Source organism: Eutrema salsugineum, unplaced genomic scaffold (assembly GCF_000478725.1).
Source record: "Eutrema salsugineum unplaced genomic scaffold, Eutsalg1_0 scaffold_5, whole genome shotgun sequence".
In the NCBI taxonomy this organism is placed as follows: Eukaryota; Viridiplantae; Streptophyta; class Magnoliopsida; order Brassicales; family Brassicaceae; genus Eutrema; species Eutrema salsugineum.
In genome coordinates this window covers 7,552,689-7,566,073 of record NW_006256612.1, presented here as the reverse complement: position 1 = coordinate 7,566,073, position 13,385 = coordinate 7,552,689, and the positions used below count along the sequence as shown (strand labels likewise).

At 30.1% G+C, this 13,385-nt stretch overlaps 1 protein-coding gene across 1 annotated transcript; it reads right to left on the bottom strand.

The window, feature by feature from the left end:
• LOC18992698 (transcription factor bHLH94) lies at nucleotides 1–2,447 on the bottom strand. Its single transcript, XM_006416131.2, has 3 exons — nucleotides 1,784–2,447; nucleotides 727–1,110; nucleotides 1–87 (listed from the first exon to the last, which is right to left on the bottom strand). Exons 1-3 carry the CDS (start codon nucleotides 2,216–2,218, stop codon nucleotides 1–3), a joined length of 906 nt encoding a protein of 301 aa, XP_006416194.2. The 5' UTR covers nucleotides 2,219–2,447.
• Between the last annotated feature and the right edge of the window lie 10,938 nt (nucleotides 2,448–13,385).

Here is a 13,385-nt window from a genome sequence, read left to right as displayed (position 1 = left end):
TTATGACTCTTCTTGAATCCTCCTTATAATTTGATTCAAAGCTGTGGCAATATCGTCTACCGTATTTAGTTGGCTCCCTTCTTCAACCTAAACAATCCATTTTTCTTTGTTAAAAGAATAAATATGTATAACAATTCTTGAAAAAGGTTAAAGCTGCCAAAACAAATCTACAAATATTTTACAATAAAAGATCTATTTTGTTAAGAAACGAGCTGATGAATGTCTCCTGAAAGAAAGTGGTGGCCTAACTTTTGTTGTCCGTACACGTTGCATCTATAATTCTATGACCACCAAACATCCACACTACATATATACACATGTATATATACGTACATATGTAACTCGTGCACATAGATCGACACATATTCGTGTTTCATTTTTTAGGTTGGTCCCCAGCTGACTCTAATTACAAGCACCATTTTGATACTCAGTTTATCTTAAAATAAGTACTATATTCAAACGATGCAATGTAACCAAAGTAAGAAAGAAAAAAAAAAACAAAGAGAATGATTTTAATTTTTCTTTGCAACCTCTTTAAAGCCCAGACATAACTATAACTAGTACTAATCCATTTTTTTTCCTCAACAGTATAAGAGACAACAAAAAAGTAAATCAACAAATTCAAAATCATATGCACCCTCAGCAATCAATCACGCTAATCTCATGAATAACTCAAAATCAAGCAAGAGTAGAATACAATAAAAAAGTGGAAGAATGTATACGTACCTTTACGCTGATGGAGTAGAGAATCAAGTTGTCGAGAGTGGTAACATTTAGATGAAGAAGAGTGAGTCTTAGGCTCTGTATCGAAGCTACGAGCTTAAGAAGCTGCCTCGGCTTCTTCTTCACCATTATCTTGATGTTGGCGTGGCCTTCAGCCATCGTCACTTCTATCTCCGCCGGCGAAGATGAGCTTTCCGTTACTGATGATGACTTTGTCGAGTATTGAGGGAAAGAGAAGAAATCTGAGAAGGGACCCACTAACGAGCTAGTGCTAGTGTTGGCTTCATGTGTCGTGGTCGTGGTCGTATTGGGCTCCAAAGATTGTAAGATGTGCTCTAACTCCTTCACGTAGTTAATGGCTCCTCCTACTATCGACGCTTGATCTCCCTTTACCACCAGAAAAAAGAAAACATGTTCAGATCGAATATATATGTTTGCGATTCATAAAAGATTTGAACAAATCTTTGAACGTTACATAATTAGATACCCACGTATCATGGCATACAAGTCTAAAATTGATATATTTTTGTTTTTTTTGTTTAATAAACTGTATAGAAAAATCCGAATAAAATTAATCATATACTCATTTAAAAAAAATTGTCGCATATTTTCTTTGTTAAATACTAAAATTTATATCACAAAAAGATATATATGCATCACCTTGCATACAAGTTAATATGGTAGATGTTCTTGCCAATAGATTACGGAATCCATCTACTAATTCTTTGATTCCAGTTACTATTAGTAAGAGGGATCTTGAACTAAGAAATAGATCCTAGAAGCTAAAAAGTTATGATAAAAGACATCCAAATATACTCAATCATTCTCATACTTTTTCTTTGTTATATAATGTCTATGAAAATTACTATTTTTATTTATTTGGTTTGAAGCAACCTCAAATACGTAAAATCTGAGTCCTATTGCCAAGGAAGTAAAACAAGGGACACATAAATTTGAAGGACCGAAGAAGAAGAGTGACCAAATGATATATATATATATATAGTATATAGATATATGTATATGTGCGTGAGACAGTAAGAGTATTTAAAGACTAAATTACCCTTTGAGCATATGACGACGGCATTAGAGAGCGCAGAACAGCGAGGTACTCGTTCATCTGTTTCCGGCGATTTCTCTCGACGGCGATATGAGTCATTCTCTGGTTCTCTATCTCTTCTTTGTTCTTGTTGCATCTAGTTCTCCTCCGCTTCCTCCTCTGCTGCAAAGGAGGATGCTTCTCCATATCAATGGGAAGACCAAGCTCTTCTTCCAACGAAGTGTTTAAAGGGTACTGATGATGGTAGTCTCGCCATTGAAGATCTTCCTCCTTATCGTTTTCCACAAAGCTCTGTTCTTGACCTAACTTATCAATGTTCTTCTTCGTATCTTGAGCTACTACCTCTTCTTGATAGTATAAGTCGTGGAACATGAAATCTTTGCAATTAGAGAGGTACCCGTATGGATCTTGCGGGTACAAGATAGATTCTAAGGGCATTGTTGGAGCCAGAGATTGTTAAAAAGTTCAACTCAAAAATATGAAAAGAAGTGATCGAGAAATCGAGAGAAAGAGAGGAAACAACAAAATTATGACAGAAAGTGTTTGTCGCTCTCTTTTTTTGTCTTGAAGGGGAAATAAAGGCAAAAGGTTAAGACCCACTAAGAAATTCTACGCTTGTAATTAACTATATAAAGATTCTATTAAAATTGATTTTACAAACTATTAAACTCTCAAGAACTCACCGGCATGAAGGAAGATAGGAGAAGGAGAGTCATGAATCTTTAACAAATAAACAAAAAAAAAAAAAGATTAGGAATGTGAAAGAGGAAGTATGAAGATATCATATAAAGTGTTGTGTCTATTTATTTGGGGACTCTTGCGGTTCGGTCGATGGAGAGAAGCTTTGTCAGGCTATATAGCTAATTAAAATATCTTTAGAAGCTCCCAACAAAAAACAAAGGCTCCCAAAGAAATCCAAAACGAAAACAAACTACAAAATAAAGAGGAGATAAAGTGCAATTGTAATAATTCCAATATGGAAATAGCTTTTCCATAATACTTTTTTATCATATATAACTTTATATTGATAAAATAGTAAATATACTATTAAAATGTTAATTAGTTTTTGGGAACTATTCCTAATTTTTTTGTAGATAAGTATTTTAATTCAAAGTTACTGTATTTAAGAAGAAATTATCTGTATTAAGAAATAATTTAGGTGGTTATGTAGATGGGAAGTGGTTTATCTTGACGTGCAAGGAAACAAAAATCATAGTGAATTAGTGATCATAACAAATCAAAACCTTTTAACTTTTGTGTATTTATCTGAATAGTATACCGGCTATGAGGTGAGTGAAACTGATCAAACCGGTGTTAGATGTGCGAACGCCATACAAATGGAAATGGTGATGACGAAACTAGATCGTTAGTGTTAATGTGTGTCATGTTGCGGATTCACGTTTTTTTTCAACAAAAGTTAAGACATGAAATTCTAGAATTTTACTACTAGTTTTTTTTTGCATTAAGAGATTTGGAATTTTAAAAAAAAAAATGTACTCGAAAAAGTGAGTGGCTAGCTTTTTAATAAAAAGAAACAACCAGAGGTGAACATATTTCATTTGGACAATATAAAATGTAAAGCATTCTATCTATTTAGTGGGTTTTAACTTTGTGTTCATATTTTTATTTGAATGTTTACGTTCTGTACTTAACTTTTAGGTTTCCTCATCCACATTTTGTACCAATTTGTCGGTCTAAAATTCTACCAGGAAACCTTATATTATCCGTCAAGTTACGTGGAATTAAATTCACTAATCCGCTTGAATCTATGGTTACTAATTTTCTTAAATCTTAATCTATGGTTACAAATTACCATTTAGATACATAGAGGGACATATTTAGATACATAGAGGGACATATAGCGTACAAGTTCGCACGTGTGATTGTAGACCGGTCCACAAGACCAAAGAAAGAGGGATTCTGTTTGCAGGCTTTGGGTCGTCTCGTAACAATCAAGCTCGATTTAACTTAAACAAACAAATAATTTATTTCATATAAAATAAATGGCTTTAGTATTCGATTAAACTGGCCATAATATAAACCAATAATCCCCACTTAATTTTTACAAAAAAAAGAACCACCACCGAAATACAACTGTATATAGATGTTAAAAATAAACAATAAAACAACCAAACAATAAAACAATCAAGCCTAATGCCAGGTTTAACAAATTTTTTTTTGGTATGAATGTTAAGCCAGGTTTAACAAATTTGTTCCCGATGTTATAAAATCTTAAGTCTAGATGTCCAGTTGACATCAATGACATGTAAAAAAGTTAGCACAAGTTATGCATTTATAAACCTTTTTAAATATCAAACATACAAAAAAAATTAAAATTACAAGGTTCAAAAAAAAAAAATTAAAATTAGGTGGCATCTATGATTATTCTGTCTAATCACTCTGGGAATATACATCAGTTTTTTTAATAGTTATAACCTTATTTTAATCTGAAAAAATTGTTGAAAAATTAGACAGATGTGAGATGTGACTAGGGCTGCGTTATGTAATCAAATTGGTGGGACACTTGGGGGGGGAACTTAAAATCTGAACCAAAAATAAATCAAATGTGAACATAAAACTTCAGGACAAAATTTCATGATGATACAAAGAATCTTATTGGATGCACTTGAAATGAATTTTCAGCTGTAGTAATCTTGTCTCCTTTGAATCCGTGTACCTAAATCGAAACAATATTTTATTGGTAAAATTTTCTAAATATCTAAATATTTGTTTCGATCACTCCTTTCTGTTTTTTTTCACAAAATAGTATGAAATTATGAATTACGTATTTTTAGTCATTTTTGTTAATCATTTATGCAAAAGTAATATTTAGGGGATGGTGATGTGTTTCGCACGAATGATATTTATTTTGCATTATCATACAAGAGTTTTTTTTTGGCTTTTAGATGTTTTAAAGTGAAGTTCGTTTTAGGAAAAAAGGTAAAATAAAATAAGAGGAGAAGCCATGAGAATAAGTCCAGAAGAGTCCATGTGACTTCACAAGTTTCTCTTTTATTGTCTCTCAGGTACTTTCCCAAGAATACAGCTTACACTTTTCCAATGGGCTTGTTTTCTCATGCCATCCTCCGAATCATTTCTTCCTTTTCCCTTATCATTGTTATCTTTCTCCTTAATTATTTTTATATAAAAATCAAAATAATTAGTTATATGTATGCATATGTATTTATACTAAAATTATCATGCAATATAAATTTCAATCATGTGTAAAAAAGTTAAACCAAAAACAATTTTCGAACATAATTAAAACAAAAAATTAAATGCATATCCAAAGATTTTAAAATTTTCAAAATTTTAATAAACGGATAACGGATAACGGATATCCGATTTTAAAATTTTCTATTATCCGGATCCGTATCCGAAATAACCGAATACTTAATTTCACTATCCGGATCCAGATCCGAACTACACGAATATCCGATTTTTACGGATCGAATAGGACCGGATACCGGATCGGATAGCGGATACCGGATAATAATTCCAGCCCTAATATGTACAGTCCTTCCATTTTTGGCAAAATATCTGTTTTTGACTCCATTTCAAGGTTTGTTAAGATAAATGCTTATTATTTTCTTTGCAGATAAGTTCTTTATTTTATCTGAAAATATTGTGAATATTGACAGTTTTTACTATATATATATATATATATATATATATATATATATATATATATACAGTCTTAGCCATTGTATTTGATCCCATCGTAAGCCTCCATATCAATTCAAGTCGCATTAAAAATGTTTTATTTAGTTTAAACAAACTCAAATAAAACATATTGCATAGCGTAGCACATCTAATACTAATCAAGTTATCAAACATTCAATCTACCGTATGTACAAAATAATTTTTGTTAATCTTTATTATTTTCAATCGGATAGTAAGTTTTAGTCAATATTTTTGAAGAGATCAAAATCAAGTAAAGTTAGATGAAATAAAAATAATAATAATAAAAAATAATAATAAATCATGTCTAGTGAGTTTGATAAGGATATAATAATATATGATATACAAGTTTTTGTGTGAATATTGCTGCATATTTTGCAAAATTTATTGAACAAAAAGAAACCTGTGTTACAACTCCCAACAAATACTACATGTCCTATAAATTAAATTCAAAATTTAGAAATAGGGTCTTACTACATAGTCTATTTTTGTGTCAAACCAACATCAGACATTCTTCATAATTTTTCTTTTAAATTTCCAATTGAACTAAGGGGGGTTTTGATGTTTTTGTTGGTGGAGCGATTTGTTTTGTTAGTTCTGTTAACATGCTAAAATTAATATCTAATATAAATATTAACCCATTATTCTGTATTGTTTTATTTGATTAAATTATCGATGTTTTATATTGTAATTTATTTTAATTGATTGTAGGAATCCACTTTTTCTTAGATGTTATGGCTTTTTCTTGATTGTTCAATGTATTTGGGGGGTCTTTGGATTAGTAATATTTTCTTCTCTACGTAATAATTTAAATAGTGTAGGTTTCTTTATTTATGTCAAGAATTATAACTTTACTAAATTAGTAGCATCCCGTAATGATTCCCTTTACATTATCTTATATCCCTTCCATTTTACAGTAAATGTTATTATATGCTAATTGTTTTCCTTTTTAAAATCTTACTTTTCAACTTCAATGTAAATTTTGATATGAAAATATCAGTTTTTACTCACTAAAAAAATGTAAAAATATAATAGGAATTTAAGCATCAATTTTTTAAAAAATATATATTTACATTAATTTTGTTTTTTTGATAATGGTGAAACGATAATTATATTGAAACGAAGAGAATATGACATTCTTTATAATTTAACAATTAATTCAGGTAGTTGACAAAAAACAATTAGTTTGACCGAAGGACAACTATGGCGTGTTTGATATAGCTATGATAAAATACAATTTTTTCTTATGATATAAAATAAAAATATTTTAGTCTCTGAAATCCCAACTACGATCCTTATGAACTGGCTGTATTTATCACCAACCACGTCAGATTATCATATTTCTCTACAAATTGCATTAACCTACCATTTAGTAATTAGCCAAAACGCGAACTTAATATGTACAAAAGTAACCAATAATTCTCTGCAGAGAGAAAAAGAAGAAAAATAAATAGAGGAAACTGAGAATACAGTAATTCTCCGCGACACGGTGCAGGTTTTTGGTTGTCGTATGTATACAGACGCACACTCTTCTAGTTCTCATCTAATGTCTATTTATTTTAGAAGTATTTAAATGAATTGAAAAGAGAATTTGTATTTGTAATTGATTATTGATGTTTCGGTAAAGATCAATGTGATTGTTTAATACGTGTTTAGTAAATGAAATGATTCGTGAATCGTGATGCTCTGGCCATAACTTGGTCGGATTGTGACAACTTTTTAGTCTTAGTAAAGATTCATGATTTTTTTTAATCACTGTTGTTGTCAGTAGACTCATATTTCTTCTCTATTATTCGTTCGTGGTTTGTTTTATTTTTTTCAAGAAATTCGCAAAGATTTGATCACTGGTTCTGGGTCACATATTAGTATATTACAGATAGTTTTTGTAACTCAAACTAGATTAACTTTATAAAGATTCTTAAGAAAACTGTTAAAAAAAAAAACAGATGTACAATTTACTGATATACGGGACCGAACCATTTCTTTTGCCACGATTTATATATATTTGATTAAATATGAAAAGATGAACACATTTTCAACGTTTCAATTCAAAACTATATTGTGTTAAAAAAAAAACTATATTGTGTTGGTACTTGGTAGGAAAAGAGAGAACACATGCACAATATCCAATCATATTTGTTGCTTCAAGCGCAGCTTTTACCCTGAAAACTCTAAAACAAAAAGGTTAACAATTAAAAACTATTAATACGAAACATTAGTTAATTATATTTCGTTACTTTACTCCAGTTTGAATTCGAAATTTCGTTTTGCAATTTTATTTCGTTACTTTACTCCAGTTTGAATTTGCAATTAGTTAAAACTAGTAGTAATGATGAAAAATTAACGTTTCAACGATTTAAGATTTCTTTAGCAGATAAAATAAAGAAAATTGTACAACTAAGGATCTACATATATAATGTTTTTTAGCAAAAACTAAGCTTCTAAATAAAATACAGCCTTGGTCTATGTTTATAATAAAATTCCGTAAGTAGACATTAGTTTTTTTTTTTAAATGACATTAGCATGTGGTGCAACCGTGAATTCCGCTGCTTGAAATTCTTACATGAGATAATATTGTGTACTTGTCCGGATCATTTCTTAATCAGATTCCCATATTTAATTAATTTTGCTAATAATAATCAAATACATTGCGATATATTGATCGTCGGTCCTACCTTGCGTTCCCCACGAGTATCCTATAAATGTACCTAAATTTACAAACTTATAGCAGAAAGTAATTAAAGAGTTTAAAGAATAGGTTTCAGTCCGAGCCGACAAAAAAAAAGGTTTCTTCCTGAATTCTTCAATTAATACAAAATATTGTCGACTTACTATTTTACTACATATATATGTGTATTGTGTGTAATATACTTTTAAAATTTGGAATATACTTTATTTAGGAATTTTTATAATATAGTAATTCGAATGGAGGTTTCAATCATAAAACAATAAACTATACTCAACTACAATCAATCTTGTATATTCCTCTTGAGCTAAACAACAAAAAACCGAACTGAATATTAACCGCGAAACTTTTGACAATGATGGCACTTATACATCAAACAAATGAATAGGATTGTAGGAACCACAAAACTCTTTTTCATAGGGAATTTTTCTAAATTATCATAGATATTTTAGTTTTTTGTTTTCAAAAAATGTCTTTTTAAGATTGTACAAATACTATGAAAACATTTTTTTAGAATCCATTAAAAATTTGGTTGTGCTTGCCAGAATCCTTTTAAAATTCATTGGTAATAGTTTTGGAATGTTTTTCTGGTGTACATATTAAGAAAGTTTTGGGGGTGCTTGTCAGAATCCTTTTAAAAATGTGGTTTTAGAATATTTTTAGGTTGTAATAATATTTTTGAGAAAAATAATGTTATTTTAAGGAATTTTCTTCTTTCATGACCATCAATGCAAAACAATAAGAATTAATACGCACAATAATGACAAAAATAAGATGATATAATTCGATAAAGTGACAAAACAAAGCTGCTTTTTCATATTAATAATTAGGATAATAATGACATTCTTGCCGGTCCTATAAAAGATCGCAAATATTTCTGATGGACTTGTGTATACGCAATAATCATATAATGCTATTTTCCAGTTAGTTCTAACACGAACCTGATTATTTAACATCTCAATATTTAGTCTGTTTTCTAATTCGATCGAGAATATAATCATTTTTAAAGGAATAGTTTAAGAATTAAATTATTTTAAATGTAATTGTGTTCCCCGAGAAAACCGGGGATGTTGGTACCTAAAATTCTGGGAAATATTGAAAGTATGCAGTTGGAGTGACTCGGTGACTTCAAGATTCGCTTCCAACCATTACGTTACTTCTCATTATTTACCTTTTTAACTCTCCCTTCTGCCACGTCACTCCCTACCATTTTTAGACTTCTCAATGTTTGACCTAATTTATTTATTGTTGTAATTATACATACAATCAGCATCAGTAATTAAATGACTTTATTCGCCGATTACGAAAACTAGTTTGGCTGTCCCGGAGTTTGAGCTTTATCTGGCAAAAGACACTTACGTATAAGAGTTTGAAAGGAAACTTTGCACAGGGAATTATGAGCAGGATGTGCATAATACAACCGATCCAAAAACTCAATACCAAATCACAATAAATTTTGAAAAAAAAAACCCTACTATATCTTAGATATATGTCATACTATCTGTTTGGATTCACTCAGCTGTAATACTGTGTAAGAAATTATGTAATTTCAGTTTTAAACTAATTGACAATAAATAGAGTATACTATGTTGAATTATTTTCATTCGATATGAGACACTCTAACACATGTTTTCGAAATAATAAGATAATTTAACAAATCATATGCCAATCTTTTTAAAGTTTTAGAAATGTGATTCCTTTACTTTCTAATATTAAAAAACTTCATCAAATTTTTACATATTTACATTTTTAATAGTAATTTACTAATTTTGTTATATATTTTGATCATATTGAAAAATCAAAACGAAACAAATCACTATCATAAATCTATTAAAACCAGAATTTTTGGCGTTTTCATAATTCTGGAAATGTTTACGCTATTGATTTATTGGACTATTCTCATACCAATCAAGCTTAAAGTAATCTCTTACTAAGTTTTTTTTTTTTGAAATATAATGTTAATATACATCTTTCAATAGTTACTAGTGGTTAGCAAAATTAATACAAGACAGAAATCTTAATCAAGAGATGAAGTTAACATTCATAAACAGCTTATCGATCTGTCTCATTGAAAGAAAAAAAATAGGGGTGGGATAGATAATTAGATATTACGTGCCTCTTATATAGAACGCAAAAGTACGAGATTGGGTCAAGTAGTGAATGATTGAATTTTATATATTCTAGTATTCAATTAGATAGGCTTTCAACACTAGACACACCCTCATATCTTGTATGTAGATATTGTACATCTGTAACTATGCAAATAGATTTGTAGGGCTGGATGTCCATAGCTGAACAGCATCCAATAACTCTATATAATAATTTAATTATTTATTTATTGAAGAGTGTGTATATGTGTACTATATATAAGTGTCAATTGGAAAAATAATAATATAGAAGCGAGTCTTTTTGTATGCATTCTTCCCACCATCCTTTGGGACAATGTTCTAATTCTTCTCTCTTTCTTTTTCATTTTTTTTTTTGTGTGCAACCACTTATATTGAGCGGAAAATCAAGTTACAGCCAGGTTACAAAAGAAGCTGTTTGACAATAGAATCAGCTATAACATTAGTTTCTCTAGAGATGAACTTAATCTTGAGACAAACAAAGTCAGACAAACAGATAGCAATGTCGACTAAAATTCCATAGATCTCCAATATATTTAAACGAGAATTGATCGCACAAATTCCATGGATCTAATCCTTCTCTGTAAGCATAAATAGACTACTTTTTATATTGAGATTCATATACTGCAGATAAACATGACCACATTCATCTTAATTCCATTTATGATATGATCCTCTAGCTTCAACGGTTTTTAAGTCCCGTGTATTTTGATTTTTTTTTTGTATTTTCTTAGAAAATTATAGCATAATTATGTATACTTTTGTATTTTTAAAGATCGACATAGATAAAAAAAATTATGTGTATCTTCTAATTTGTAAGGTTTTGGTTTTTTTTTTTTTTTAATGTACTTGTTACGAGTTTAGATATATGCAGCCGTTCTTATTTTTTCATGAATTTAGAGATTCAGATATTTTGAAACTAAAAAATACAACCGTTTTCCTCCTATGTGATATGATGCAAGACATTTGAAACATTGTCAGATCTATATTTTTCACGAACTTATCTTTTTTTTTTTTTTTTTGAAAGAACCTTTTCAACTTATTATAGATTTTCGAAATTTTTCATTTGACTTAAAACATATCATTCTCCGTTTAATTAAGATTTGTCTTTCTTGATCTGTCCTGAAATGAGAACGTACGGGGTAATTATAAGGGCGTGTAACGAAGGCCGACGACAATTTGTTGGGCTTGTTCGGATATAAAATACCTCTTATGCAAATGAGCCTTTTATGTTTGCCCTAGGCCTACCCCGTCGAATCGGATTATAGATTTCCATTGTATTCTTCCTCTATATACGACTTATTCAATTTTCCATTCACATGGCTGGACGTCATCTTTTCTTTTTTCGGAAAAACTGATGAGTGCTTTTTTGGAAGGTAATATACAAAACAAACGGATAAGACTGAATAAGTGTGATTAGTAGTGTGAAACGAGTATTATAACAAGCTATGCAAAGGAGACGAAACAAAATTTGAATGTCAAGCATCATAAATGGATGCTTGGCACCATATTAATTTCCTAAGCAACTTCTACCGTTTCGTTTATGGTAGAGATATTATTTGCTTTCCACTAAACGTCTTCCAACGATCCCAAAGAGCAACTGCAAGAAGACGACACAAAATCTTGCATGATCTGATGAACAATAAATATTGATTTTTAGCAAAAACAATAACTCTTGGCATTGTGACATTTTCTGAATGGATAAGTTTTCCTTACGAATAGAGTTAATATATCCTGACAAAAACAAATGAGAAACAATCCACAACTCTTTAGAAAGAGATGCATGCAAACAAACTTTACCGGATATACTTCAATTAATTACTCCAAAATAAAGAAAAAATATCAACATTAAGTTTTACCATGTTACTACGTATTTTGTAGTCGAACAAAATTAAAGCTGATGCTATATGATTATGTTTTTATTGCCATGGTATATTATATTCGTCATCAACAAATGATCCCCAACTGTTATTTTTTAGAGAAATCATAATTAAGTATATACAATAGATGGACAAAAAAACTGATACACCATATTTAAAAAGCTTTCACCAAACGAGATAAGTTTGAAGATGATAAGACCTGACTTATATAGTACTGTAAATATCGATTATAAACCCGAGACTGATTATATTGCTTGAAAAGGATTGCAAGACTGCCAAGACATGAGAAACGAATCAACGCAAAGAAAATCATTGGATTTTCTTAAACCTATAAATGGATAAGGATGAGATTTTTCATGATACATTAATAATTACCATTTATAGCTTTGTTTCGGATTTTTTCCGTACAATATGTTTTAAAGATAATCTCCTAACACATATTTGGCCATAACTCAAATACAAAACTTGCCATTCTCCGACTTTGATGAACCTCCTTGTATGATTTACCTTTGTCAAGTTTATCTTGCTCAATAGACCGTCAGATAAACAAAAACTGCAAAAATCTTCTAATCGTCACAACAAGATAAACAAACCAACCAGCTAAGCTTAAATCTCAAAAATGAAGAACTAGCAAGGGGAAAACCCCCAAACACAAGCTCTATCTCCCACCAAAATTTATTCATTTAATTGAAGAAAAGAAACTTAACCCATTGAAGAAAGAAACCTAACCCAATGAAGAAACCTAAGCCTCAAAAAGGAAAACAGAAATCTCAACAATCGGAAGACACCAAAAGAGAGAAAGAGATATAAATATATGGTAAGAGCGAGCAGCAGTGAAGGAAAACAAGGCTTAATCCTACAAACACCAAGACCAAAAAGGAATGACAAGCAAAACCTTTCCACCACTGCGCAATCCCAAGGCAGTACCGCTTGCACACAAATGATTACAACCCACCATCCTGAAAAAGACACCAAGGATGAGGTTTTGACGTTTTGTAATACTACTACAACCACTGATACAACGAGATCCACCACACACGACGGTCTCTAGATGCCGACCAATCTATTGAAAACCCTTAGGCGTTTAATACTGCCTATATATAAGAAAGATATAATAAAATTTATATAAATTAATATTCGATAAATTAATAATTATTATAAGATAATAAATTTTTTATTTCAATTAATGTAAAAATATATTAAATTTAATAAAATAATTTTTTTATATTAAC

Excerpts from the sequence above, each read along its gene's own strand:
- LOC18992698 (XM_006416131.2), bottom strand. The coding sequence starts at position 2,218 with ATGCCCTTAGAATCTATCTTGTACCCGCAAGATCCATACGGGTACCTC. Across the intron at positions 1,111-1,783 it reads CGTCGTCATATGCTCAAAGG|GGAGATCAAGCGTCGATAGT; the intron begins GTAATTTAGTCT and ends CTGGTGGTAAAG. Across the intron at positions 88-726 it reads TCTACTCCATCAGCGTAAAG|GTTGAAGAAGGGAGCCAACT; the intron begins GTACGTATACAT and ends TGGATTGTTTAG.